Genomic DNA, 27,896 nt, shown 5'->3' with positions numbered 1-27,896 from the left:
ATTTTCCAAACCTACAGGTTTTATATGTTCTTGAGGTACAAGTACCAGATAGCCACAATAATATCATTTGGAAGTCTTCCCACTACCTTAAGAGTATTTAAGGATGAGCAGTAAATGCTGGACAGTAATGCTCACATCCTGTGAACAAGTTTTTAAAAAACCCATGCTCTATTTCAAAGTAGAGCTGACAAGGTCTCCTGGTGTCCTGATCGATATTGTACCCTTTCACCAACTTCACTAACACAATCGATTCTACCTGACCATTTACCCAGATGCTGCCAGACCTGAGTTTATCTGGCATTTCTGTCTGATGGCATCTATGGATAGGGTAAAGTGTTGATGATTCAGCTCGATGACCTTTAGTCCTGGCACATTAACTCTGTTACCCTCTCCACAGATGCTGCCTGACCTGCTGAGTATTTCCAGTACTTTTTGCTCTTGATTCAGATTTCCAGCAACTGCAGTATTTTGTTTTTGTGTTGCCTAATCATGAATTCATTAGTGTGCGCAAGTTAGGAACAGGAGGAAATCATTCAACCCCTCAAACATATTTAACCATTCATTTAAATCTTGTCTGATCTGCATCTTAACTCCATCTACCCACCTCTGTTCTGTAACTTTCAATATACTAGCTTGACAAAAACAAATCTCTGAATCTCTGTTTGGAAAATTTTGATCTAGGTCGGTCAGCAGATTTTCAAGGAGGAAAGCTCCAGATTTCCATTGTCCTTTGGGTGGTGAAGCAGTACATACTGTGACTTTGCACCCTAACATTGGCAGGCAATGATCATCGCCGACTAGAGAGGATCTAACCATCTTGACATTCAGTGGCATTACCATTGCTGAATCCCCTACTATCTTCATCCTGGGGATTACCATTGACCAGAAACTGAACTGGACCAGCCAGATAAATACTGTGGTTACAAGAGCAGGTCAGAGGCTAGGAATACTGTAGCGAGTAACTCACCTCCTGACTCCCCAGTTTATCCACCATCTATAAAGCATAAATCAGGAGTGCAGTGGAATACTCTCCACTTGCCTGGATGAGTGCAGCTCCAACAATGCTCAAGACGCTTGACATCATCCAGGGCAAAGCAACACGGTGGCACAGTGGTTAGCACTGCTCACAGCGCCAGGGTTTGATTCCCAGCTTGGGTCACTGTCGGTGTGGAGTTTGCACATTCTCCCCGTGTCTGCATGGGTTTCCTCCCACACTCCAAAGGTCTGCAGGTTAGGTGGATTGGCCATGCTAAATTTGCCTTGGTGTCAGGGGGACTAGCTAGGGTAAATGCATGGGGTTATGGGATAGGGCCTGGGTGGGATTGTGGTCGGTGCAGCCTTGATGGGCCGAATGGCCTCATTCTGCACTGTAGGATTCGATGCTTCTAGCCCCGCTTGATTGCTACCCCTTCCACAAACATTCAATCTCTCCACCACTGACACAATGGCAGCCGTGTGTGCCATCTGCAAAATGCGCAGCAGAAACTCACCAAGATTCCTTATACAGCACCTTTCAAACCCATGGCCACTACCATATAGAAGGGCAAGAGCAGCAGATACTTGGGAGCACCACCACCTGGAGGTTCCCCTCATCATCTTGACTTGGAAATATGTCACTGTTCCTTCACCATCACTGGGTCAAAATCCTGGAACTTTCTCCCTAACAGCACTGTGGGTGTACCTACAGTTCAGTGACAGCAGTGTTTCAAGAAGGCAGCTCACCACCACCTTCTCAAGGACAACTTAGGATGGCCAATAAATGCTGTTCTAGCCAAAAGTTTTGTCCCTTTGTTCTGGTCTCCCACACCAGAGGAAATATTTTTTCTCTATCTACCCTATCAACTCACTGAATGATCTTAAATACCTCAATTTGATCATCCCTTAAACTTCCGTGGTCAAGGAAATGCAATCAGGTCCCACTAACCTAGGTATCATTCAAACAAATCTAGGCCATACCCCCTGCAAGGCTGATACATTCTTTCTGATGTGTGGTGCCTGGAACTGAGTTGAAAGGGGTCTTAACCAGAGCTTTATATAACTGGAACATTGCTTCCACCTCTTTGTATTCCAGCTCCCTTTAGTTAAAGGTCAACATTTAATTAGCCGTTTAAATTATTTATTGTCTCTTGTCGACTAGCTTTTAGTGATTTCTGTACATGAACCTTAAATCTCACTTACCTTCTGCAGATCCAGAGTGGATGATCTCACACTTTTTCCCTCATTGATATCCGCCTACCTCACATTCATTTGTTCACTTTAGCTATCAATGGCCCTTTGTTACTTTCTGCTGCTACATTACAGCAATCACACACTTCAAAACCCCTCCAACGCCTCCTCAGGTGACCAAAACCAGTCCAGAGATAACATTGGCCATGCTGTAGAGTTTTACAGCACAAGAACGAGGCCCTTCAGCCCATTGTGTCTGTGCTGGCCATCAAGCACCTATCTATTCTAATCCCATTTTCCAGCACTTAGTCTACAGCCTTGTATTCTAAGGCATTTCAAGTACTCACCAGTTGTGAGGATTCCCGCCTCGACCACCCTTTCAACAGAGAGTTCCAGATTTCCAGACTGAAAATTTTTTTCCTCAAATCTCCTGCCCCTTACCCTTTAAAACTATGTCTCCTGTTCATTGACCTCCCTGCGAAGGGGAAAGGTTTCTTTCTATTTCCCCTCATGTCCCTTATAATTTTGCACATCTCAAAGCTTCTCTGCTCTAAGGAAAACGACCTCAGCCCAACCAGCCTCTCTTCATAGTTAAACACTCCAAGCCCAGGCAACATCCTGGTGAATCTCCTCTGCAGCCTCTCTAAGTGCAATCACATCCTTCCTATGGTATGGTGACCAGCGCTGCACACAGTACTCTAGCTGTGGCCTAATGAGCATTTTATACAGCTCCATCAGAACCTTCCTGTTCCTATATCCTACGCCTCGGCTAATAAAGGCAAGTATCCCATATGCCTTCTTAACCACCTTATCTAACTGTCCTGCTGCCTTCGGAGATCTATGGACATGAACAAAAGAGTCTTCTTAAAATTGCTATTTTTTGTTGCAGTGTCTATAGTTCTGACACATTCTCCCTCCCATCGAAGAGTCTAAGGACTCGAAATGTTTACTCTGTTTCTCTCCTAATAGATGCTGGCAGCCCTAAGATTTTCCAGTGTCCTTTGTTCTTGTTTCAGATTCTAGCATCTGGAGTATTTTGCTTATTTTATCTAGTGAGGCCATGCTTATCATTAAAACAAGAGGGAAACAAAATAGAGGAAAGTTAATTCTCCTAAATAGCATAAGGATTTAACTTACTCTATCGAGGCTGGGGCTAACTGTACTTGGAACTTTTTAATGGAAGCAGTGGAAGTGTGTTATCCCACAGGTTCCCAGGCTGTGAATGGGGGGGCCCCACAGGCAAAAAAAAAGGCTCAACTTTCCAATGGCTGCAACCTATCTAATTCACTCCCATTACAAAGTGTGTTCGCACTTTGCAGAAATTCACAAGAATGTAACCCAGTGAATGGCAGGACTTAAACTCAATGAGAAGGGATGATTGAAAGCTTGGTCAAAGAGTGGGATTGTAAGGAGGATGTTAAAGGTGGAGAGAGGGATGGAACGTCAAAGAGGTTTCGGGAGGGATTTTGAGAGCTTGAGCCGAGACAGCTGAAGGCATGGCCACCAATGATATAAGAAGTCTCACAACACCAGGTTAAAGTCCAACAGGTTTATTTGGTAGCAGAAGCCACAAGCTTTCGGAGCACTGTCCCTTCATCAGGTGAGTGGGAGTTCTGTTCACAAACAGGGGATGTATAGATACAAACTCAATTTACAAAATAATGGTTGGAATGCGAGTCTTTACAGGTAATCAAGTCACACGTAATGTGAAGTGGAGAGAGGATTAAGCACAGGTTAGAGATGTGTATTGTCTCCAGCCAGGACAGTTAGAGAGATTTTGCAAGCCCAGGCAAGTCGTGGGGATTACAGATAGTGTGACATGAACCCAAGATCCCGGTTGAGGCCTCATGTGCGGAACTTGGCTATCAGTCTCTGCTCAGCGATTCTGCATTGTCATGTGTCGTGAAGGCCACCTTGGACAACGTTTACCCGAAGATCAGAGGCTGAATGCCCATGACTGCTGAAGTGTTCCCCAACAGGAAGAGAACACTCCTGCCTGGTGATTGTCGAGCGGTGTCCATTCATCTGTTGACATAGCGTCTGCATGGTCTCCCCAATGTACCATGCCTCAGGACATCCTTTCCTGCAGCGTATCAGGTAGACAAAGTTGGCCGAGTTGCAAGTGTATGTACCGTGTACCTGTAGGATGGTGTTCTCATGTGAGATGATGGCATCCGCGTCGATGATCCGGCACGTCTTGCAGAGGTTGCTGTGGTAGGGTTGTGTGGTGTTGTGGTCACTGTTCTCCTGAAGGCTCGGTAATTTGCTGCGGACAATGGTCTGTTTGAGGTTGTGCAGTTGTTTGAAGGCAAGAGGTGGGGGTGTGGGGATGGCCTTGGCAAGATGTTCATCTTCATCAATGACATGTTGAAGGCTCCAGAGAAGATGTCGTAGCTTCTCCGCTCTGGGGACGTACTGGACAACGAAGGGTACTCTGTCCGCCGTGTTTGTCTTCTGAGGAGGTCAGTGCGGTTTTTCGCTGTGGCGTGTCGGAACTGTCGATCGATGAGTCGAGCGCTATATCATGTTCTTATGAGGGCATCTTTCAGCGTCTGGAGGTGTCTGTTACGATCCTCCTCATCCGAGCAGATCCTCTGTATTCGGAGGGCTTGTCCGTAGGGGATGGCTCCTTTAACGTGTTTCAGGTGGAAGCTGGAGAAGTGGAGCATCGTGAGGTTATCCGTGGGCTTGCGGTAAAGTGAAATGCTGAGGTGACCGTCCTTGATGGAGATGCGTGTGTCTAAGAATGCAACCGATTCCGGAGAGTAGTCCATGGTGAGTCTGATGGTGGGATGGAACTTGTTGATGTCATCATATGGTTGTTTCAATTATTGTTCGCCATGGGTCCAAAGGAAGAAAATGTCATTGATGTATCTAGTGTACAGCATCAGTTGAAGGTCCTGTGCGGTGAAGAGGTCTTGTTCAAACCTGTGAACCTACGGACAAGTCTTCTGTATACACAGGATCCTCCTCTGCTGGAGGAGGATTGCAACAGACACCTCCAGACGCTGAAAGAACAGGATATAGCGTTCGACTCATCGATCGACAGTTCCGACACACCACAGCGAAAAACCACACTGACCTCCTCAGAAGACAAACACAGGACACGGCGGACAGAGCACCCTTCGTCGTCCAGTACGTCCCCGGAGCGGAGAAGCTACGACATCTTCTCCGGAGCCTTCAACATGCCATTGATGAAGACGAACATCTCGCCAAGACCATCCCCACACCCCCACCTCTTGCCTTCAAACAACTGCACAACCCCAAACAGACCGTTGTCCGCAGCAAACTACCGAGCCTTCAGGAGAACAGTGACTATGACACCACACAACCCTGCCACAGCAACCTCTGCAAGACGTGCCAGATCATCGACACAGATGCCATCATCTCACGTGAGAACACCATCCACCAGGTACACGGTACATACTCTTGCAACTCGGCCGACATTGTCTACCTGATACGCTGCAGGAAAGGATGTCCCGAGGCATGGTACATTGGGGAAACCATGCAGACACTATGAAAATGGATGAATGAACACCCCTCGACAATCACCAAGCAGGAGTGTTCCCTTCCTGTCGGGAAACACTTCAGCAGTCAAGAGCATTCAGCCTCTGATCTTCGGGTAAGCGTTCTCCAAGGTGGCCTTCACGACACACGACAATGCAGAATCACTGAGCAGAAACTGATAACCAAGTTCCGCACACTTGAGGACGGCCTCAACCGGGATCTTGGGTTCATGTCACACTATCTGTAACCCCCACGACTTGCCTGAGCTTGCAAAATCTCACTAACTGTCCTGGCTGGAGACGATACACATCTCTTTAACCTGTGCTTAACCCTCTCTCCACTCACATTGTCTGAACCTTTAAGACTTGATTACCTGTAAAGACTCGCATTCCAACCATTATTTTGTAAATTGAGTTTGTGTCTTTATATGCCCTGTTTGTGAACAGAACTCCCACTCGCCTGATGAAGGGGCAGCGCACTGAAAGCTAGTGGCTTGTGCTACCAAATAAACCTGTTGGACTTTAACCTGGTGTTGTGAGACCTCTTACTCTACTTATCCCAGTCCAACGCCGGCATCTCCATACCATGGTCACCAATGATGTGGCAGAGATGAGCAAGAAGTCGGAGTCGGGGGAACACAGATTCCTCAGATATTTATAAGAACATGGGAAATAGGGGAAGGAACAGGTAATTAAATCCTTCGAGACAGCTTCACTATTCAGTATGATCATGGCTGATTTTCCAGCTCTCATTCTCCTGCTGCTGTCAGCATGTTCTTTATTTCCTTTAAGTGTCCACCTCTGTTCTGCAGAACTGGAGGAGGCTGCAAGGATGGAGAGCACGAAGGGATTGTGTACAAGGATGAGCATTTTGTAGTAGAGCTGTTTTGGTGACCAAGTACCAATCTAGGCCGCTGAGTGGGAGAGCGATGAATGTAGGAGATTTGGGGCAGGTTCCAATCCGGCGAACTGAGCTTCGGATAAGCTGAACTTCTCAAGGGTGGAGGATGGGAGGCTGGCCAGCACAACAGTGCAATACTTGAGACTGGAACTGACAAAGGCACAGATGAGAGTTGCAGCAGTAAATGGGCTGAGTTGTTGGTAGGGGTAGAGTGAGACATTACCAAGGTGTGGACTTGGACAGATTGGATCTGAATTGAAGAAGAAACTCACCATTGAATCCGACAGTGCAGGAGGAGGCCATTCGGCCCATCGAGACAGCACTGACCACAATCCCACCCAGACCCTATTCCCATAACCCCATGCATTTACCCTAGCTAGTCCCCATGACACTAAGGGGAAAAATGTTAACTCCGTTTCCCTCACAGAGAGAAGATTTTGAGTCCTTAGGTTCTTCGTTAGAACTGAAGGGAGGGAGAATGTGTCAGAACTATAGATACTGCAACAAAAAATAGCAATTTTCAGAACAAACTCTTTTGTTCATGGTGATAGATCTCTGAAGGTAGCAGGATAGTTAGGTAAGGTGGTTAAGAAGGCGTGGCCAATGCACCTAACCTGCACATCTTTGGACTGTGGGAGGAAACCGGAGGAAACAAATGCAGACACGGGAAGAACGTGCAAACTCCACACAATCACCCAAGCTGGGAATTGAACCCGGGTCCCTGGCACCGTGAGGCAGCAATGCCACCCGTGTAAAAGTAACTATGCTTGGTGCTCTTGCTCTGAATCTGCCTTCAGTCCCAACGGCAGCAGCTGCTTCTACCAAAGGTACAAAGGTTGATATTGCCTTCATGTGGTTAGAAAGCGAGCGATAGAGCTGTGACAGATCGAAACATTGTCACATTTTAAATTATTATTTCATATTTTCCTCATGAAATTTTGCAGTCGGTCAGCTGTTGACAACTTTAATTTGTTACTCTCTGGATGGTGAAGCAGAGATGGAGGAGAGACAAACTGAACTCCTTCATTTTTCTAACGTCTGTCTGTAAGCAACAGTGTTTTAGTTCTTAAAATAGGCTGTTTTCCCACTTGTACATTCAAACCCGGGGTGAATAGGTCCGTTGTTCAAGAACGAGATAGCAAATAAATGTGCTTTACAACTAGGACAAACTTTTAAAAAATGAAAGATGTGGATATTAATCCATGTGAATGTCAGAGTCCAGTAAGATTCCTTCATGTAGGATTTTAAAGTTCAGGTAAGTTCAGCTAGCTAAAAACAAGAATTGCCAAATTCCTGGGAAGTTGGTGATGATGAAGCAAGGTGAGGATGCTATCCAGGGTTAAAAGCAAATTACTGCAGATGCTGGAATCTGAAACAAAAATAGAACATGCTGGAAAATCTCAGCATGTCTGACAGCATCTCTGGGGAGAGAATAGAGCCAACATTTCGAGTCTGGATGACCCATTGGCAGAGCTAGATGTTAACAGTAGACTTCCCTGCAAGTCCAGGAATGTAAGAGTTTTAACAACACCAGGTTAAAGTCCAACAGGTTTATTTGGTAGCAAATGCCATTAGCTTTCGGAGCGCTGCTCTTTCGTCAGATGGAGTGGATATCCACTCCACTGCTCACAAGAGTGGATTTCCACTCCATCTGACGAAGGAGCAGCGCTCCGAAAGCTAATGGCATTTGCTACCAAATAAACCTGTTGGACTTTAACCTGGTGTTGTTAAAAGTCCAGGAATGTGGCATTAAAACTTTTCAAAAGCCAGATGATCTTGGGTCATGTGATATTGCCCTTTGAGTCAGTTTCAAGTTAATGATCAGTTTCTGTGTCGCTGGTCAAAAAACATTGTTTACCTTAGGCTTTTCCACAAGCATGGCAAATATTGATGGCCCCCTCTTTGTTACAAGTCCAGGCTGGGGAGGCAGACAATCTGCTGCTCCCTTGTTTGATTGCAATGACTCCACAAAACAATAGGTGTGAGACTCGCCATGGATGAGGTTTGAACTTTGTCTTGTAATTTCTGTTTGCCAACTTGCAAATCATGTGACTTGTAGCAGTCATGTTTTTGGTCCAACTAAGTCCATTTTAAAATAAGCAGAAAGTAAGGTTTGATTGACACAGTTTATGATCTCTTTCATGTCTTATGGACATGACAATGGAAATAGGTTAGCTGGCTAAGAACACTCTTCCATGCAAATTAATGCCACTGAAATGGAAGAGGCAGTGAAGTAAGACCATAGGAACAGAATTAGGCCACTCGGCCCAACGAGTCTGCTCCGCCATTCAATCATGGCTGATTTTTTTCTCATCCCCATTCTCGTGCCTTTTCCCCATAACCCCTGATCCCCTTATTAATCAAGAACCTATCTATCTCTGTCTTAAAGACACTCAATGACCTGGCTTTAAAGAGTTCCACACATTCACCACTCTCTGGCGGAAGAAATTCCTCCTCATCTCTGTTTTAAAGGATCATTCCTTCTGCCTGAGGTTGTGCCCTCTGGTTCTAGTTTTTCCTACTAGTGGAAACATCCTCTCCACATCCACTCTATCCAGGCCTCGCAGTATCCTGTAAGTTTCAATAAGATCCCCCCTCATCCTTCTGAACTCCGTGTACAGACCCAGCATCCTCAACCGTTCCTGATACGGCAAGCTCTTCATTCCAGGGACCATTCTTGTGAACCTCCTCTGGACCCTTTCCAAGATCAGTACATCCTTCCTTAGATATGGGGCTCAAAACTGCTCACAATACTCCAAATGAGGTCTGACCAGGGCCTTATACAGCCTCAGAAGTACATCCCTGCTCTTGTATTCTAGCCCACTCGACATGAATGCTAACATTGCATTTGCCTTCCTAACTGCCGACTGAACCTGCACGTTAACCTTAAGAGAATTTTGAACAATGACTCACAAGTCCCTTTGTGTTTCTGATTTTCTAAGCATTTTCCCATTTAGAAAATAGTCTATGCCTCCATTCCTACTTCGAAAGTGCACAACCTCACACTTTTCCACATTGTGTTCCATCTGCCACTTCTTTACCCACTCTCCCAACCTGTCCAAGTCCTCCTGCAACCCTCCATCTAGGTAGATAATTTAGCAAATATTAACATCCAAGTGTCGGCAATGCTTTGTATTGTTTGCCTAGCTATGAGAAGGAACTGGCACTAATTGTGTTTAAGTTTGTTAGTGTCACAAGTAGGCTTACATTAACACTGCAATGAAGTTGCTGTGAAAATCCCCTGTCACCACACTCCGGCGCCTGTTCGGGTACACTGAGGGAGAATTTAGCATGGCCAATGCACCTAACCAGCACGTCTTTTGGACTGTGGGAGGAAACCGGAGCACCCGGAGGAAACCCACGCAGACACGGGAAGAACTTGCAGACTCCGCACAGAAAGTAAATGACCCAAGCCGGGAGTGGAACCCGGCTCCCTGGTGCTGTGAGGCAGCAGTGAACCCGGGTCCCTGGTGCTGTGAGGCAGCAGTGAACCCGGGTCCCTGGTGCTGTGAGGCAGCAGTGAACCCGGGTCCCTGGTGCTGTGAGGCAGCAGTGCTAACCACTGTGTTTGTTTACTTAAATCAGTAATCCTGCAAGAGAGCCTCTTGTCGTTCAGCTCCTGAAAAGAATGCATGGCTGGAATTCTCGGAAGCTAACCTCATGCTCGTGACTATGTCATGCATGACAGCTGTGCTCACTTGCAAAAGACACCAGATTAATACTACTTGATCTTGGTTTGAGTTTAGAGACTTGGGTGTTAAGATCCTTATTCTTTATTGGTCTTCTATTTTACTGTACAGTATTTTACAGGTTTGTGTGTATGTGGGGAGGTGGAATACTGGGAATATTGCACCAATATTTGATTTCACACGTGAATTGGTATTGTGGCCTCTGGTCCAACGCAAGTGTTGAATTCTTTTGCGGATGTCACTAACAAGGTGGACAGTAGAGATTTTATGGATGTTGCCTTCCTGAAGACATTGATCAGGTTCCACACAATTGATTATCAGCAAAGATGACAGTGCGAGGAATCGGAGATAACCTTGGGGTGGCACGGTGGCAGAGTGGTTAGCACTGCTGCCTTACAGCGCCAAGGACCCGGGTTCAATTCCGGCCTCAAAGAACAGGGACAGGCCCTTCAGCCCTCCCAGCGTGCACCAACCATGCTGCCCGTCTGAACTAAAACCCCCTACCCCCTATATCCCTCTATTACCATCCTATTCATGTGTTTGTCAAGTCGCCCCTTAAAAGTCACTATCGTATCTGCTTCCACTACCTCCCCCGGCAACAAGTTCCAGGAACCCACCACTCTTTGTGTAAAAAATCTGCTTTGTACATCTCCTTAAACCTTGCCCCTCGCACCTTAAACCTGTGCCCCCCTAGTAATTGACTCTCCCACCCTAGGAAAAAGCTTCTGACTATCCACTCTGTCCATGCTCCTCATAATCCTGTAGACTTCTATCAGGTTTCCCCTCAACCTCTGTTGTTCCAGTGAGAACAAACCAAGTTTCTCCAACTTCTCCTCATAGCTAATGCCCTCCATACCAGGCAACATCCTGGTAAATCTTTTCTGTACCCTCTCCAAAGCCTCCACATCCTTCTGGTAGTGTGGCGACCAGAATTGAACACTATATTCTAAGTGCGGAATAACTAAGGTTCTATAAAGCTGCAACAAGACTTGCCAATTTTTAAATTCAATGCCCCGGCCGATGAAGGCAAGCATGCCGTATGCCTTCTTGACTACCTTCTCCACCTGCATTGCCACTTTCAGTGACCTGTGTACCTGTACATCCAGATCACTCTGCCTATCAATACTGTTAAGGGTTCTGCCATTTACTGTATATTTCCTATCTGTATTAGACCTTCCAAAGTGCATTACCTTACATATGTCCTGATTAAACTCCATCTGCCATCTCTCCGCCCAAGTCTCCAACCGATCTATATCCTGCTGTATCCTCTGAAGGTCCTCATCGCTATCCGCAAATCCACCAACCTTTGTGTCGTCCGCAAACTTATTAATCAAACCAATTATATAAATGATTTGGAGGAAAATATTTTGCAAACAGCAAAGATCCAGAACTGATCCCTGAGGAACGCCACTTGTCACAGCCCTCCATTCAGAAACATACCCTTCCACTCCTACCCTCTGTCTTCTATGATCAAGCCAGTTCTGTATCCATTTTGCCAGCTCACCTCTGATCCCATGCGACTTCATCTTCTGCACCAGTCTGCCATGAGGGACCTTGTCCAAGACCTTACTGGAGTCCATGTAGACGTCATCCACTGCCCTACCCTCATCAATCATCTTCGTCACTTCCTTGAAAAACTCAATCAAGTTAGTGAGGCACAACCACCCCTTCACAAAACCATGTTGCCTCTCGCTAATATGTCCAGTATCACTGCGTGGAGTTAGTTTGCATATTTTCCCCTTGTCTGCATGCATTTTCTCCCACAGTCCAAAGCTGTGCGGGTTAGGTGGATTGGTCATGCTAAATTGACTTTAGTGTCAGGGGGATTAGCAGGGTAAATATATGGGGTTACAGGAATAGGGCCTGAGTGGGATTGTGCAGACTCGATGGGCCGAATGGCCTCCTTCTGCACTGTAGGGATTCTATATGGGTAGAGATAAAATTGTTGTTTTCTGATCAGCAGGATGTGACAAATGGTGTTCCACAGGGATCTGTACTAGGGCGTCAGCTTCTCACCATTTGTATCAATGACTTGAGTAAGCTTGTGTATCTGTGTTTCCAGATGGCACTAGAGGAACAGTAAGTTGCACAGATGGTAGCAGAAAGTCACTAAAGGACATGAACAGTTTAAATGAGTGAGCAAAATTGTCAGATGGAGTTCGGTGTGGGGACCCAGTTGGAATCCAAAATGTCATATCAATATTTTTCAAATGATGAGTGACTATAAACTGTAATGATGCATTGGAATTTGGGTGCCCAGGTACATCAGCAGAAGCTGATCCACAGGTACAAAAAATAATCGAAGGACCATAATCTTACAAGGATTGCTTCTGTTGTGCAAAGCCTTGGCCAGATGCCATCTGGACTGATCAGTTCTGGGCACTATACCGCAGGGAGGGTGCTTTGGCCTTGGAACAGATACAGTGCAGGTTTAGCAAAACTATACTGACCCGTAAAGAGTTAAATTGTTAGCTTTAACTTGGGTTTATTTCCTTTAGTTTGGAAGGTTGAGGATAATGTGATTGAAGAATTTAAAATAATAGAAGTATTCAATAGTCTAAATACACGGATAATCATCCCTCAATTGGGAAAATCCAAAACAAAGGACCTTAATCTTAAAATGAGAGTGAAACCACGAAGTGCCTTTCCACGAAGTGTAGTGGGAATGGGGAATTATTTCCCCCAGTGGATGCTCGGACAATCGGAATGTTCAAAACTCAGCAAGATGGAATTTTGTTAGGTCGGGACATCAAGGGGTATGGAGTAAAGGCGGATTGTTAAGTGATGGAAGGATTCGCGGGCCGATTATCAGCCTGCAGGACCACATCATTAGCCCTCATACCATGGTCAATAGGTCCAGGCATGGAACTTTCACCTAGATCTTCTGGCTTGGAGGTAGGGGCGTTACCTATTCTGTGTCTGAAGTGAATCACTATGGCTAATGATTTTTCATTTAAATTAACAGGAAATGACAAATGTTTTCAAGAAAGTGCTAGATTTGACTTATCCAATCACCTCGATGTTCTCAGGATCTTCTTTTAACAGCAGCATCAGCAACACCTTTAAGGACAAGCAAATAGAGGTAAGAGATGAACCCAGCAGTATCGGAACTAGCTCAAATAACCCTCTCCAGTCCTGTTCTTGAGCTGCCAACGTGCTCAGTACAGCACTGGTATCACCCTGGCATCAAGTCTTGGATGAGTTGTAACTTCCTTCAGCTGAACATTGGGAAGAACAAAGCCCCAATCTCCACTCCCATGACATTAATTCAATCCTCTCCCTTTCCCCTCAGAAACCTGCTAAAATCTTAGCCTGTCTGATACTGAGCTGAGCATCAAGCGTTACATTGTCTCCATCACCAACATCAGTTATTCTGTGACGTTGCCTGGCTCTGCCAATAACTCAAATAAGAGCAGAAAATGCTGGAGAAACTCGGCAGGTCTGGCAGCATCTGGGGAGAGGGAGAAACAGAGTTAATGTTTCAAATCCAATATAACTCTTCTTCAGAACTGACAGTAAACTCCTCCACTGCTAAAACTGAACAATGCTCTGGTCACGTCCAGTCAATTATTCCTGTGTCCTTGTTGGATTTTCTTCATCCATTTTCCATAAAGCCCTAGGTGCTGAAATTCTTTCCATGCCTAGTGTCAGAGGGATTAACAAGATAAATATGTGGGACTACAGGAATAGGGCCTGGGTGGGATGCTATGGCTTCTATGATCAATCTCCCATACTCATCAGTCCCACCCTCATAAACTACATTTCATAGAATCCCTACAGTGCAGAAGGAGACCATTCGGCCCATTGAGTTTGCATTAATCACAATCCCACCCCCCCCCCCCCCGGCCTGATCCCGATAACCCCATGCATTTACCCCAGCTCGTCCCTGTGGCACTAAGGGACAATTTAGCATGGCCAATCCACCTAACCCGCACATCTTTGGACTGTGGGAGGAAACCAGAGCACCCGGAGGAAACCCACACAAACACGGGGAGAATGTGCAAACTCCACACAGATAGTGACCCAAGCCGGGAATTGAACCCGGGTCCCTATCCTGACTTAATCTGAGTTTGTTTATTTGGTTTGACCTAAAAAGAGGGCAGCAGTGCTAACCACTGTGCCACCCCCAATTTATTTTCTAACCTCCAGCATCTTAAATTTGCAATCCGCAATCTTCACATTTGGGCATGGGGTCTCCTTCCATCCTATCTGTGCAACCTCTTGCAGAGTTTCCTATATTTTAACTTCAGAACCATTTCAATGGCTGTCAAGCACTTTGTGAGTTGCTGAGGTTGTGGAAGAGGCTACATGAATGCAAGCCTTCCTTTTTTTTCTGACTCTAACCTCCTGTGCAGCCACTCTCTCCTTTGTTCCAACAGAGCTTTCAGATGTCCAGACCCAGCCCTTCGAAGTTCCCTCCCTAAACCCTTCTGGCTATTTCTCGTTTTAAAAACCTTCTCAAGACCCTGACTATTTCCCAAGGCACTCTCCCGTGGAGAGCATTCTCTTCATCTTACCGCTAGTTATTAACAGCCTTGCAGTGTTTTATATATTCAGGACACTTTATAGATGCAAGTTGTTACAGTTGTTCACTCATTTGCCCCTGAAGCTGTGTAACTGGTCAGTATTTTACGGTCAGTATTTTACAGTCATACAATAGCAGACACATGGAACATTTTGTACTGGACTAGCTCTTCTGATGCACAGAACCTGGTGTGTTTCATTTAGCATCGGTCTCCAGGTTACACAGTGTCAACTTGAGCTGGCACCTCGCTGATCTTTCTAGCTTGGCCACTCTCTGAATAGACTTGCAAAGCAATTGGGGAGCTTCTATTCTCCATGGTTTCCTGTTTCAAAATGGCAATGTCCTGGGAACAGTGATCACATTATTGTGAAATGTTTTGGCATGAGGAAATCCAGCATAGAATCCATACAGTGCAGAAGGAGGCCATTTGGCCCATCGAATCTGCACCAACCACAATCCCACCCAGGCCCTGTTCCTGTATCCCCACATATTTAACCAGCTAATCCCCCTGACACTACGGTCAGTTTAGCATGGCCAATCAACCTAACCCGCACATCTTTGGACTTCAGTCTTTGCATCAGTCAAACATGTACTGTTAGGACAAAATATCTATATAAAGATCTGTCTCAATGCTTTAAGGTAGAGTGACTCCCAATCTCCCTCCAGGTGTAGTGGTATTTCTACTGAAATGGGAACTTCTTGTTGAGGGAAGAGTTTGAATCAGGGGGTTGTGTTGCCTTTCTAATCACTGAACAGATGCTCCTCATTCACTTTTCAGGACCTGTGGATTCCTTACTTCAACATCACCACAGATATAACTGCGTCCGCCATGCGTGTCCATACAGATGGTGAGTGCACCTTGACATTCTGACCTTCCTTGCTCCCAGCAAGGGGCACCTGCTGTGAGTAACTGGTGAATAATATTAGCCACCTAATGCGGGAGGTGCTCTCAAATCACTGACATGGGAGCTTTTAAACCCATTGTGGAAAGTGAGTACTCATTAACAAGATCACCTTAAATGATTTGAGAGCTGGTGAAAGCTGTACAATGCTGCAATTCTGATCATATGAATGGATACATTCCCTGCTTAATAATGTCCCAGGAAATTGATAATTTTCAGTCAAAGCCCCTATTAAATACCTTTTTTAATTCTGTGCAAATGAAACTTAACTTTAATTTGGAATCCTATCTTAAAAATTCATTGAAATATATGTTTGCTACCCCGACCCAAACCTCACCCTGCCCCACCAGCCCCAACCCCGACCCTTCTCCACCCCAACCCCGACCCTGCCCCACCAGCCCCAACCCTTCTCCACCCCCACCCCGGCCCTGCCCCCACCAGCCCCAACCCAACCCTGACCCTTCTCCACCCCAACCCCGACCCTGCCCCACCAGCCCCAACCCTGCCCCACCAGCCCCAACCCTTCTCCACCCCCACCCGTCCCTGCCCCCACCAGCCCCAACCCAACCCTGACCCTTCTCCACCACCACCCCGGCCCTGCCCCCACCAGCCCCAACCCAACCCTGACCCTTCTCCACCACCACCCCGACCCTGCCCCACCAGCCCCAACCCTTCTCCACCCCGACCCCGGCCCTGCCCCCACCAACCCCAACCCAACCCCGACCCTTCTCCACCACCACCCCGGCCCTGCCCCCACCAGCCCCAACCCAACCCCGCTCCACCCTCACCCCGACCCTGCCCCACCAGCCCCGACCCTTCTCCACCCTCACCCCGACTGCCCCACCAGCCCCGACCCTTCTCCACCCTCACCCCGACTCTGCCCCACCAGCCCCGACCCTTCTCCACCCCCCCACCCCAACCCTGCCCCACCAGCAATTACTCGAAGTTCCCCTGGTTCTTCCAAGTCCCCCGTGGCACACATACTTCCCTGGACTGATTCATAAGTCCCCATTAATGCTGCTTCCCTGCAGTGGCCACTGTTGTATAGGAGATACAGCAGGTTATAATGGAGACTCTAAGTCCTGTCCCCTGTGGAACTCAACCCCAGCTCAGTAGCTTTGTGACCATTTGAAGTATCTGTAATTCCTGCTCTGATTGAGAAACAGAAGAGTAGGAATAGGCTATTAACCTCTCGTGTCTGTCGCCATTTAGTGAAACCTAGGCTGAACCTATCTGTATAGGCCAGAGTTATATGGAACTTAAACAAAAACCGGAAATGCTGGAAAAACTCAGTCGGTCTGACAGCACCTGTGGAGGGAGAATGGAGCTAATGTTTCAAGTCTGGATAACCCATCCAGAGTCAATAGTTGGCTCTATTCTCCCTCCACAGATGCTGTCAGACCTGCTGAGTTTTTCCAGCATTTTCTGTTTTAGTTTCAGGTTCCATCAGCTACAGTATTTTGCCTTTATCTTGCGTGGAACTTGTATACGATTCCTGTAATAGTTCCAGCCGTAGCATGCAGAGACTGATGCTCGGTCTAGCTTGATTGTACCAGTTTCAGGTCTGTAATTGCACAGCTCAATTTCATTCTTGTAGTCTTCTTCAAAATGCCTTGAAAACAAAGACTACTTCTGTGAAATTCACAAAGTCTGGCTGCTGTGGACGTGATCTGCGTCATGTTTACAGAAGGAGCTTTTAGCTTTTGTGCCAAGGTCATGATTGGTAAATGCACCACTGAACCCCACTGAGCAGAGAGTATCACCAGCCTGATCTGAGCTGACTGATCTCAGCTGGACTGCAGATGGGCCACTGCCCCGGACATTGCTGGATGTGGGGAGGGAGAGGCATCAGTCACTGTCTGTGCCCCTGATAACTAACCAGTCACATCCGCTAGAAACAGCATGTGTGGAGCATCACAGCACGGTGGCACAGTGGTTAGCACTGCTGCCTCACAGCGCCAGGGACCCAGGTTCAATTCCAGCCTTGGGTCACTGTCTGTGTGGAGTTTGCACGTTCTCCCCGTGTCTGCATGGGTTTCCTCCGGGTGCTCCGGTTTCCTCCTACATTCCAAAGATAAGCAGGTTCGGTTGATTGGCCATGCTAAATTGCCCCTTAGTGTCAGGTGGACTAGCAGGGTAAATACGTGGGGTCACAGGGATTGAGCCTGGGTGGGATTGTTGTCAGTGCAGACTCGATGGGCCGAATGGCCTCCTCCTACACTGTAGGGACTCTATGATCAAATGAAGACTGTGTTATTCCCCAGTATGTTGTGAACTTTCAGTCAATAATTTAATAAACTGGACACAAACAGGCTATCAAAATGGCTGCTGCAAATCATGTGACCTTAATTTGAGCTACAGACAGTACCACATCTCAAGCAAATACCTAATTAAATATAGACATTCACAACCATCTGCGAAATACACACACACCCCTCTGTTTAAAGATGGGCCAACACAAAATAACCTTCCAGACTGATGTGATTACATTCCCCTCCCTGAACCAATCAGGTTGTTATCAGAGTGAATGGGTCATTCTGAATCAAAGGCATTGGCCTTCCCAAACCCGCCCAGTTGTTCACCTGCCTTGTGGGTAAATTAGAGACCATGATCATTGTAAACTGTAGATGTACATCACCTTCACCTGTATCTAATCATTGTGCATGTGTGAGACGTCACGTTTAAACTCGGGGTGAGTGTGTGAGAATAGATAACCCACTTTAGTTTCAAACTCTCAGATGCTTGCTGCTGAGGTTATTCAATTGCCAGCACACTTCAAGGGGTGTGAAAACACACGTCACCGTTCGTCACAAAAACATACTGGTTGGAGGCAGTAAGGGAAACACATACATTCTATCCATGACAACTGGATCAAGTCCAAATATGACAGTGATATATAGAATCATAGAATCCTACAGTGTAGAAAGAGGCCATTCGGCCCATCGAGTCTGCACCGACCACAATCCCACCCAAGCCCTATCCCCATAACCCCTTACAGTTACCCTAACTAGTCCCCCTGACACTAAGGGGCAATTTAGCATGGTTAATCCACCTGACCACATCTTTGGAGTGTGGAAGGAAACCGGAGCACCCGGAGGAAACCCACGTAGACACGGGGAGAACGTACAAACTCCACACCGACAGTGACCCAAACCAGGAATCGAACCCAGGTCTCTGGCGCTGTGAGGCAGCAGTGCTACCACTGTGCCTATCCTGCAAAAAAACTGCTGCGTCGCTTGACATGGGAGAAGAGAACAGCCCTTAGAAAAATAATAGCCTGACACTCTGAGAGAAATGAGGAGAAAAAAGGAATTTGAGTGAAGGAAATCTTAATTTATGTAAAGCATTCTGGTCCATTATCCTTACATGGCTTGGTGTCAAATGTTTCTTAATGTTCCTGTAAAGCACCTTGAGATATTTTATTGCATTAATGGCTTTATACAAATGCAAGTTATTGACTTATAATCCAGGTTGCGACATTTCCTGCCAAGTATCATCTGTAAAACATGAGCTTTTTGAAGGATTCTCAATAACTTGATGGCTATGTGACACTGTAATAAAGCAAGCTTTTTCCTCTAATCAGAGTGCAGCCAAAATAAAGGGAAGCCTTGTCTATATTTTAAAGACGAAAGTGCATTGGCAGTGACTGTTTCCAACAAATCAAAGCCATAACACGGCGTCCTGATGCTTTCACTTGTCACCCTGGCTTTAATTGGTCTTTTTTTCTGTGATGTTGGTTTTCTGTCAGTGAAATAAAGCAATTGATAGCTCGGCTCTCCTCACAAATCACATAGCCGACCCACTTTATTTCCAACACCTGTGACAGAGGAAAGAACCTGACCTGAGAGGGCAAGTTAGTAAAACAAAAGTGTGAGAAAGTCCTCGTCATCCAGTGGTGGTGGTTGTTCTGATTCAGTGTGTTTCTCAGGTCATTGTGTCTATTCCACTGCACCTTGTGCTACTCAATAACTCCTCACCTCTGCCCAGCTGGTTCTGTTTGGAGACGCCTCCCAGCTGAAATTTCAGTTCCATTCCTCCTCATCTCCCTCCTCCTCTGCCCCCTCTTTCTCTCTCCCCCCACTCCCCCCATTTCTGAATTATCAATGTGGTCAGCCCAGTGAACTGTGGCATCTCAAACACTGAGCTTTCTCCCACATCTATTCAAGTGGACATTTCTGTGAGGAATGCCTTTCGCCACCTCAGTCCTAGCTCATGTTTGCTCCTGTAAACCCCTCCGAACCCAATTTGATTTGATTTATTATTGTCACATGTATTGGTATACAGTCAAAACTATTGTTTCTTGCGCGCTATACAGACAGAGCATACTGTACATAGAGAAGGAAAGGAGAGAGTGCAGAATGGAGTGTTACAGTCATAACTAGGGTGTAGAGAAAGATCAACTTAATATATGGTAAGTCCATTCAAAAGTCTGACAGCAGCAGGGAAGAAGCTGTTCTTGAGTCAGTTGGTACGTGACCTCAGACTTTATCTTTTTCCCGATGGAAGAGAGAATATCCGGGGTGCGTGAGGTCCTTAATTACGCTTGCTGCTTTGTCACGGCAGTGAGAAGTGTAGACAGTCAATGGATGGGAGGCTGGTTTGCGTGGTGGAGATGTTGCTCCTATTGATAAATTTGGACAAAATGTCACCTCTATGGGAGCAAAGCCCCTGGTACACTGTCCCTTTGAGAGTTTGAATCATATTATAGAATCCCTACAGTGCAGGAGGAGGCCATTTAGCCCATCGAGTCTGCACAAACCATAATCACACCCAGCCCCGTAGCCCCACGTATTTACCCTAGCTAGTCCCCCTAACACTATGGGGCAATTCAGCATGAGAATTGGTACTGTATACATTTGGTTGCTTGGTGAATTCCTGTTGCAGCAATGATATCCTTGCTTCTCCTCATGTTTGCGTTGTTGTGACGAATTTTGAAAAAGAAAAGAGAAAAGACTTGCATTTATATAGCACCTTTCATGACCACCAGAGGTCTGTGTGCTTTTCAGCCAGTGAAGTACTGTTGAAATGTGGCCAGTGTTGTAATGTAGGGAACTTGGCAGCTATTTTCCATGCAGCAAACCCGCACAAACAGCATTGCAATAATGACCAAGTAGCCTGTTTTTGTGATAATTGAGGATAAATATTAGCCAGGATAACAGGAATAATGGCCCTGCTGTTCTTCAAAATAGTACCATGGGATCTTTCACATCCTTCAGAGAGGGCATATGGAGTCTTGGTTAAACATGTTAGCTGAAAGATGGTACCTTTGCAGTGCTTCAGTGGACTATCAGCCTGGAGTGGAAAGTCCCGGGGGTTCAACCTACAACCTTCTGTCTGAGGCCAGAGTGTTATTCATTGAGCCAGACAAATGGAACCTTGTCTTGTCAGTTGGCTTGAGGGCAAGCAAGGCTATTCCCTATATTTCACAGGGGCTGTCCTAGAATTAGGAAGGTATTTTTCTCATGGCAATATGACAGAGCCTCTTCTAAGGAGCATTTCCCTATCCAAGTACAGCTCCTTCTCCTTTCCAAAGTCATAGGAAAATGTTTTTTATGTTAGACAACCATTGGTTCCAAAGCTAATACTTGGGTCTTTATTTTAACGTGTACCAGAGGGCCTTAAGCCTGTTCAGTCTAAAGATGCTGCAGTTAGTACATCCAGTCACTGGTTGGCATGCATAAACTGCATTGACAATTACTTTTAAATCAGGATTGAAGAGTCCCTCAAAGTACTTGGAGAGAAAGTAAATTGCTACTCAGTAACCTCCCTGACAAGAATATCCTTTCCTTATCTCTGGTTAATAGGCTTCTGTAAATTTAATGTTGTGCCAGTGATAAACAAGAAAGTTCTAAGTATAAATTAATCCCTGGGTGTACTCTGTAGGTTAATCCCTTCGTGTACACTGAAGATTAATCCCTTCGTGTACACTGAAGATTAATCCCTGGGTGTATTCTGAAGATTAATCTCTGGGTGTCCTCTGAAGATTAATCTCTGGGTGTCCTCTGACGATTAATCTCTGGGTGTACCCTGAAGATTAATCCCTGGTGTACCCTGAAGATTAGCTCCTAGGTGTACCCAGAAGGTTAGACTTCCCATCAATTGCCCTTGTACCCAGGATTCGTTCTCAGCATCAGAGAGTATCGAGAAAAAGAAAGAAAACAGAAAATGTTGGATATCTGAACAGCAAACAGTAAATAATGGAAAGACATACTGGGGATGTGGGTTAGGATCATACAAGCTTTGGTTGCCTGTCAGACAGATGTTCCACCCTATATTCAGTCCAATTCATTTCAGTAGAATGATAAATATTGTTTTTAATAATGGCATCCAACATCATTCCACCTGTTTTGCTTCCCCACCCATTTCCACCTGCACCCCCTACAGGCCTGTCCGCATCTGGACACTGAGTTGACAGTTTTGAATGTAATTTATTCACCATAATATTCAATGCATTGTTAGAAACCAAAAATGTTCCTCCTTCCAAAATCTAACAGGCCTCCTGTGGATTTCCAACATTTTCCATCTCTATTTCAAAAAAAACAGCCAAAGTTTCCTCAGATATTTAAATCGGAAAGGAATTAACAAAGTGAGAATCAGTCCTGTAGAAAGTGAGTCTGGGGAATTAATAACGGAAAATAAGGAAGTGGCAGATGAATTGAACAGATATTTTGCATCAGTTTTCACTTTAGAAAATACAAATGACATCCCAGAAATGGCTATAAATCAGGAGAGGGAGGAACTCGGGCAAAATTACAATCCCCTGTTAAGTGATACCAAGCAAATAGTTGGAGCTGCATGCAAGTCCCCAGATCCTGATGGACCTCAGCCCAGAGTCTCAAAGAAGTGGGTGGTGAGATAGTGTATGGGTGTAATTTTCCAAAATTCACTGGATTCAGGGAAGGTTCCATTAGATTGGAATGTAACTCCTTTATTCAAAAAGGGGGGGAGACAGAAATTAGGAAACTGCAGGCCAGTCACTTAACGTCTGTCATAGGGAAAGTGTGAGAAGGTATTGTTCAAGATGTTATTAAAAGGCACTTCGAAGAATTCGGGCAGAGTCAGCATGGTTTTGTGAAAGAGAAATCCTATTTATCCACTTTATTGTTCTTTAAAGAAGTAACATGTACTGTGGATAAAGTGGGACTGGTGGCGGTTCTGTACTTAGATTTCCAAGGGCATTTGAGAAGGTAGTTTATCAAAGTTTATTGCAAAAAGTAAAAGCTGATGGTTTAGGGGTTAACAGAGTGGCATGGACAGAAGATTGACTAGCTAACAGGCAGCAGAGAGTAGGCATAAATCGTTCCTTTTCTGGCTGCCATGATGTAATGGGTGGCGGGGGTCAGGGCTGGGCTGGGCCCCCAACCTTTTACAATTTATATAAATTACTTGGAGGAAGGGGCCGATTGTATAGTTGCTAAAGTTGCTGATGACACAAAGGTAGGAAAATAAATTGTGAAGAGGACATAAGGAGGCTACATAGGAATATAAATAGGTTAAGTGAATGGGCAAAGAGAAAATGGTGTATAATGTGGGAAAATTCAAAATTATTCATTTTGGCAGGAACAATAAAAAAGCTTATTATTTAAATGGTGAGAGATTGTAGAGCTCTGAGTTGCAGAGGGATCTGGGTGTCCTCGTGTATGAATCGCAAAAGCCCAGTGTGTAGGAACAGCAAGTATTTAGTAAAGTGAATAGAATGTTATCACTTATTGTGAAGTGAATGAATACAAAAGTAGGGAGACTAAGCAAGATAAATTTTTAATAAGCAAGGGAGGGCGAAACGTTATTGGGGGTAGGCAGGAATGTGGAGTTGAGGTTACAATCAGATCAGCCGAACCAGCAGCTTCTGCTTCCAGCATTACATCCCTGCTTTTGTAGTCAATGCCTTGTGCAATAAACTTTAGCCTTCTTTATTACCTTTCTTGCCTTTCCTGCCACCTTCAGGGACCTGTGGACAAGCACTCCAATGTCTCTCAGTCCCTGTACTCCTCTCAATATCCACCCCTTTATTGAGAGTTCTCTTGCATTTGGGGAGGGCAACAAAGCATGGCCTCACACTCTTCCAGACTAAAAAACTAAGAATAATTAATGGGTAATGTTATCATAGCCAAAGGCGCTTACTCGTTGAGGGGTCTCCAGCATAGATATAACTTAGGACAATATAATGATTTAAACCGGAAAACAGCAACAAAGTCCATCCGTATGACTGATCAGCCTCATCCTTGTTTGTTCACTTTATGGTCTATCAACCTGCCTTATGACTGGTGCAGATTTATTTCTCTATATTCCCAGATCTTTTTGCTCCTGCTTCATTTAGTTTATTACCTTCCAAGGAATAAGTGCCCTCCTTATTTCATCAGTCAAAATGAGCCACCCTGCACTTCACTATATTGAAGTTCATTTGCCATTTAAATTCATCAGCATGTGTATTCTTCTAATGAGAATACAGAATGCCAAGCTCATTTGCAATCAACGTGTGTAGCTCATAATTACATTTCACAAGTGAATCAGACTAATCGACAAGAGCTTGCAGTGGCACTGCTGCAGTTAGGATAAAGTGGCTGTTGGGAAGAGCTGTAAATGCAGAACTTACCGGGCATGAGCTGAATTTCTGCACTAATGCTTGCTGAACATTCTGTTACTTAATCGTTTCTTTGGGGAAATACATAAACATAGACTGGCTTTAGAAGCGGCATGCCCAGCTTCCTGTGACAAGCACAGTTTGTCAGGAACTTGTGTTTCATTCTTTTGTTTATTTATTAGTCACAAGTAGGCTTACATTAACACTGCAATGAAGTTGCTGTGAAAATCCCCTAGCCGCCACACTCCGGCGCCTGTTCGGATACACTGAGGGAGAATTTAGCATGGCCAGTGCACCTAACCAGCACGTCTTTGGACTGTGGGAGGAAACCAGAGCACCCGGAGGAAACCCAGGCAGACACGGGGAGAATGTGCAAGCTCCACACAGAGAGTGACCTAAGCCGGGAATCGAACCTGGGTCCCTGGCGCTGTGAGGCAGCAGTGCTAACCACTCTGCCACCATGCCATCCCATTTCATTCTCCCTTTAATAAGTTGTGTTTTCTTTCTCATCCATCACCGACACAGGATGTCACTTTGATTTAAGAAACTGCAACAGAGTGCTTCAGGATTATATTTGCTCCAATATCTGCCCATTAGAGCTAGTCTTATGTTTTGTCTTCTGCTGTTGACTCCAGGCTGAGATTCCGTGGCTCACAGCCCTCTGATGTTTCTCTTGCCTGGCTCACGTGCAGGCCCGAGCAGTGAATGTCAGCAGACTATTCTCACAAAGGGTAAAACATCAGCTGAGCTGCTCCTGAACTTGCCTGTACTCTCATGCTAACATGCATTTACTAGGCAGGATCCCTGGATGTCAATCACACAAGTGGGAATTTGAGTCATTCTTTTTCCTCACTTCTACAATAAAGTTTGACATGTTGCTAAATTTAAGGGCATTAGGCCTAAGCCTGCAGCCAGCCCCAGGGTGCAACTTGGCAGAAGACATGGTAGCATTGCTGTTAAAGTTCCCATTCTGCATGGATTCCTCGGCAAAATGTGACAGACCAGTAGTTAAGTGTGTAAAATAGAACAGAATTGTTGGAGCTATGGGCCAGGTTATACTTTGAAGAAGTGCATTTCAATTCGGACCCTTCTGTTACAGTAAAAGACTTGACCTTTGTACCATGCCTTTTGCAGCCTGTGTACTTTCCAAAGCATTTGACATCAAATCGGGTAATTTTTGAAGCGATGTCACTGCTGTAATGGAAGTTTAGCAGCCAACTTGTGCACAGTAAAGTCCCATAAACAGCAATGAGGTCATAGTGGGGCCAGTTTGTTAGATATGTACAAGACGGAGATGGACATGGCTCTTGTGGCGAAAGGGATCAAGGGGTATGGAGAGAAAGCTGGAGTGGGATACTGAAAGTGCATGATCAGCCATGATATTGAATGGTGTTGCTGGTTTGAAGGGCCAAATGGCCTCCTCTTGCACTTATTTTCAATGAACAGATTTTGCTTTATTTCATGTTATTGGTTCAGGGATAAATGACAGCCAGGACACCAGAGAAAACTCTCCTCTCCTTCACAGCAGTGCCTTGGGAGCCTTGAGAGGGGAGACACAGTCTTGGTTTGTCACCTTTGCTGAAAGATGGCACCTCTCTCGTTTTGCTTTGTGTTCTGGGTCTACATGGGGTTTCTTTAGAGTTTGCCTGTTACCCTAAGAATGCTGCAATAGACAGCTATTTATAGAACCATTCCTGTATATTTGCAGATCAGTGTATATCTCAGTACTCTACACAATGCTGTATTCAGTTTTCCACTTGATCAGTTACTTAATCATGTAACATTGCATCATAGTTGCATCAGAATCAGATGCTCCTGATAACTCTTTACACATTCACCACCCCCCCCCCCCCCCCCCCCCAAGTCTTTATCACAACTGTATACACCTTCCTCCATCCCTCAGCACGTTCTGGACTCTCAGTCAGGGTGATGTGCTCAGGAGCTTGAACCAGTTTTGAATCATATCCAGAGTTGTTTTATTTTCTTACTCCATGTTATTTCCAAGGTTTTCGGTTTTTATTTTAGAATTCCAGCCTTGCTGCCCAAGGTGAAGTCCTCACTTTTATTTTTTTAAGCATTGTACATAAATGAGCGTTGTATAAGTGGTCCCTCCCCGTATGCTAGATTCAGCAGAGTTACTGGATGCAGGGATGCTGGCCCCACAATAGGTGCTCTGCTGCATTGCTTCTCTGGCCATGTAAGAGTCTTATTGATTATTGAGAGTGTTTTGTACTCATTCCAGGCTCTTTGTGGCGATACTGTCGAGCCAGTATGTCCTTGTCGAGTTATCTACCTCCTCTCTGTGATCCAAAGGATGGTCACCTGCTCATGGATGGAGGATATATCAATAACCTGCCAGGTAGGTTCCAGGTATGTCTGAGTGCACGTCAGAGAGCAAAACATACAATTGCATTTCTAAATCTCCTTTCACAACAGCAGAACGTTCCAAAATGCTTTATGGCCAATGAAGTACGCGTCTTCTGAAGCGTAATCCGTGTCCAAACGTCCTGAGGTTGTATTTTGTTTAAGAGGTTGAGTTTTTATTTACATGATTGATTCCAGAGATGAGATGTTTGTCGTATGAAGAGAGATTGAACAGTTTAGGCTGATACTCTCTGGAATTTAGAAGAATGAAAGGTAATCAAATTGAGGTATACAAGATGATGAAAGGTTTGGATAAAGTAGACGTGGAGCGGATGCTTCCACTCGTGGGGCATTCCAGGGCGAGAGGTCATATCCTCAGGATAAAGGGGAGCAAATTTAAAACAGTTGAGGAGAAACTACTTCTCCCAAAGGGTTGTGAATCTGTGGAATTTACTACCCCAAAGTGCGGTGGATGCTGGGACAGTGAGTAAATTTAAGAAGGTGTTGGACAGATTTTTAATTGGTAATGGGTTGAAGGGTTATGGGGAGAAGGCAGGAAAATGGGGATGAGGAGCATATCAGCCATGATCAAATGGCAGAGCAGACTCGATGGGCTGAATGGCCTGATTCTGCTCCTAAATCTTATGAGCTTATAAGTTTTAGCCAATTTCTTGTATGCTATTTCAGACAGCTCAGTGGTGAAGGATAAAGCTGGAACCTAAGCTTTATGTAGTTAAGCTTTTATCCAGAGGGACACATTACAAACATGTACCATCTCATCCAGCAACCACACTTTCAGTTTGTTCCTATTTATAGGCACACACGTGATTCCCTGGATAATGTCCATCGCTTTGAATACAATCAAATACCCAATTACTGTACAATTAACACATTCTCTGTCTCCTGGTGGTTGCATGCTGTGCCTTGCCCACTGAATGCTGCACCTATCTGGGTAACAGCCATTCTTCATACACATGGCCTCAGAGGGCGAGTGACAGCAATTATTTAACTTGATAGTGGGAGTGGGCACAGCCCAGTTTACTCCTGTCCTCACCTGATAGTTACACTGTCCATCAAAAACCACTGAGTGATCACCCAGAGCAGAACTGTTTTCCTTCCCCTCCCCTCTCTCTCTAGCAGAAAAATGAGAGAAATGTAATCAGTTTGTGTTATTCATTAGTAGTAATCAGGCGACCAGCTCAGCAGATTCATTGGCCTGTCAAAACGTCAGCAGTTTATAGCATGTGCCCCCAGCTCCCGAA

At 45.4% G+C, this 27,896-nt stretch overlaps 1 protein-coding gene across 1 annotated transcript in view; it reads left to right on the top strand.

Moving 5' to 3' along the window:
* Positions 1 to 27,896, top strand: part of pnpla7b (patatin-like phospholipase domain containing 7b) — a 320,408-nt gene that overhangs the window by 246,289 nt on the left and 46,223 nt on the right. The window contains exons 27-29 of the mRNA XM_078226670.1: positions 13,228 to 13,344; positions 15,566 to 15,635; positions 26,513 to 26,629. Of these exons, the coding sequence (XP_078082796.1) occupies positions 13,228 to 13,344; positions 15,566 to 15,635; positions 26,513 to 26,629 (304 nt within the window). The remainder of the gene's footprint in view (positions 1 to 13,227; positions 13,345 to 15,565; positions 15,636 to 26,512; positions 26,630 to 27,896) is intronic.

Source organism: Mustelus asterias, chromosome 13, assembly GCF_964213995.1.
Source record: "Mustelus asterias chromosome 13, sMusAst1.hap1.1, whole genome shotgun sequence".
Taxonomy (NCBI): domain Eukaryota; kingdom Metazoa; phylum Chordata; class Chondrichthyes; order Carcharhiniformes; family Triakidae; genus Mustelus; species Mustelus asterias.
The sequence above is the reverse complement of the archived record's forward strand: the minus strand, read 5'-3'. Positions and strand labels throughout refer to the sequence as shown.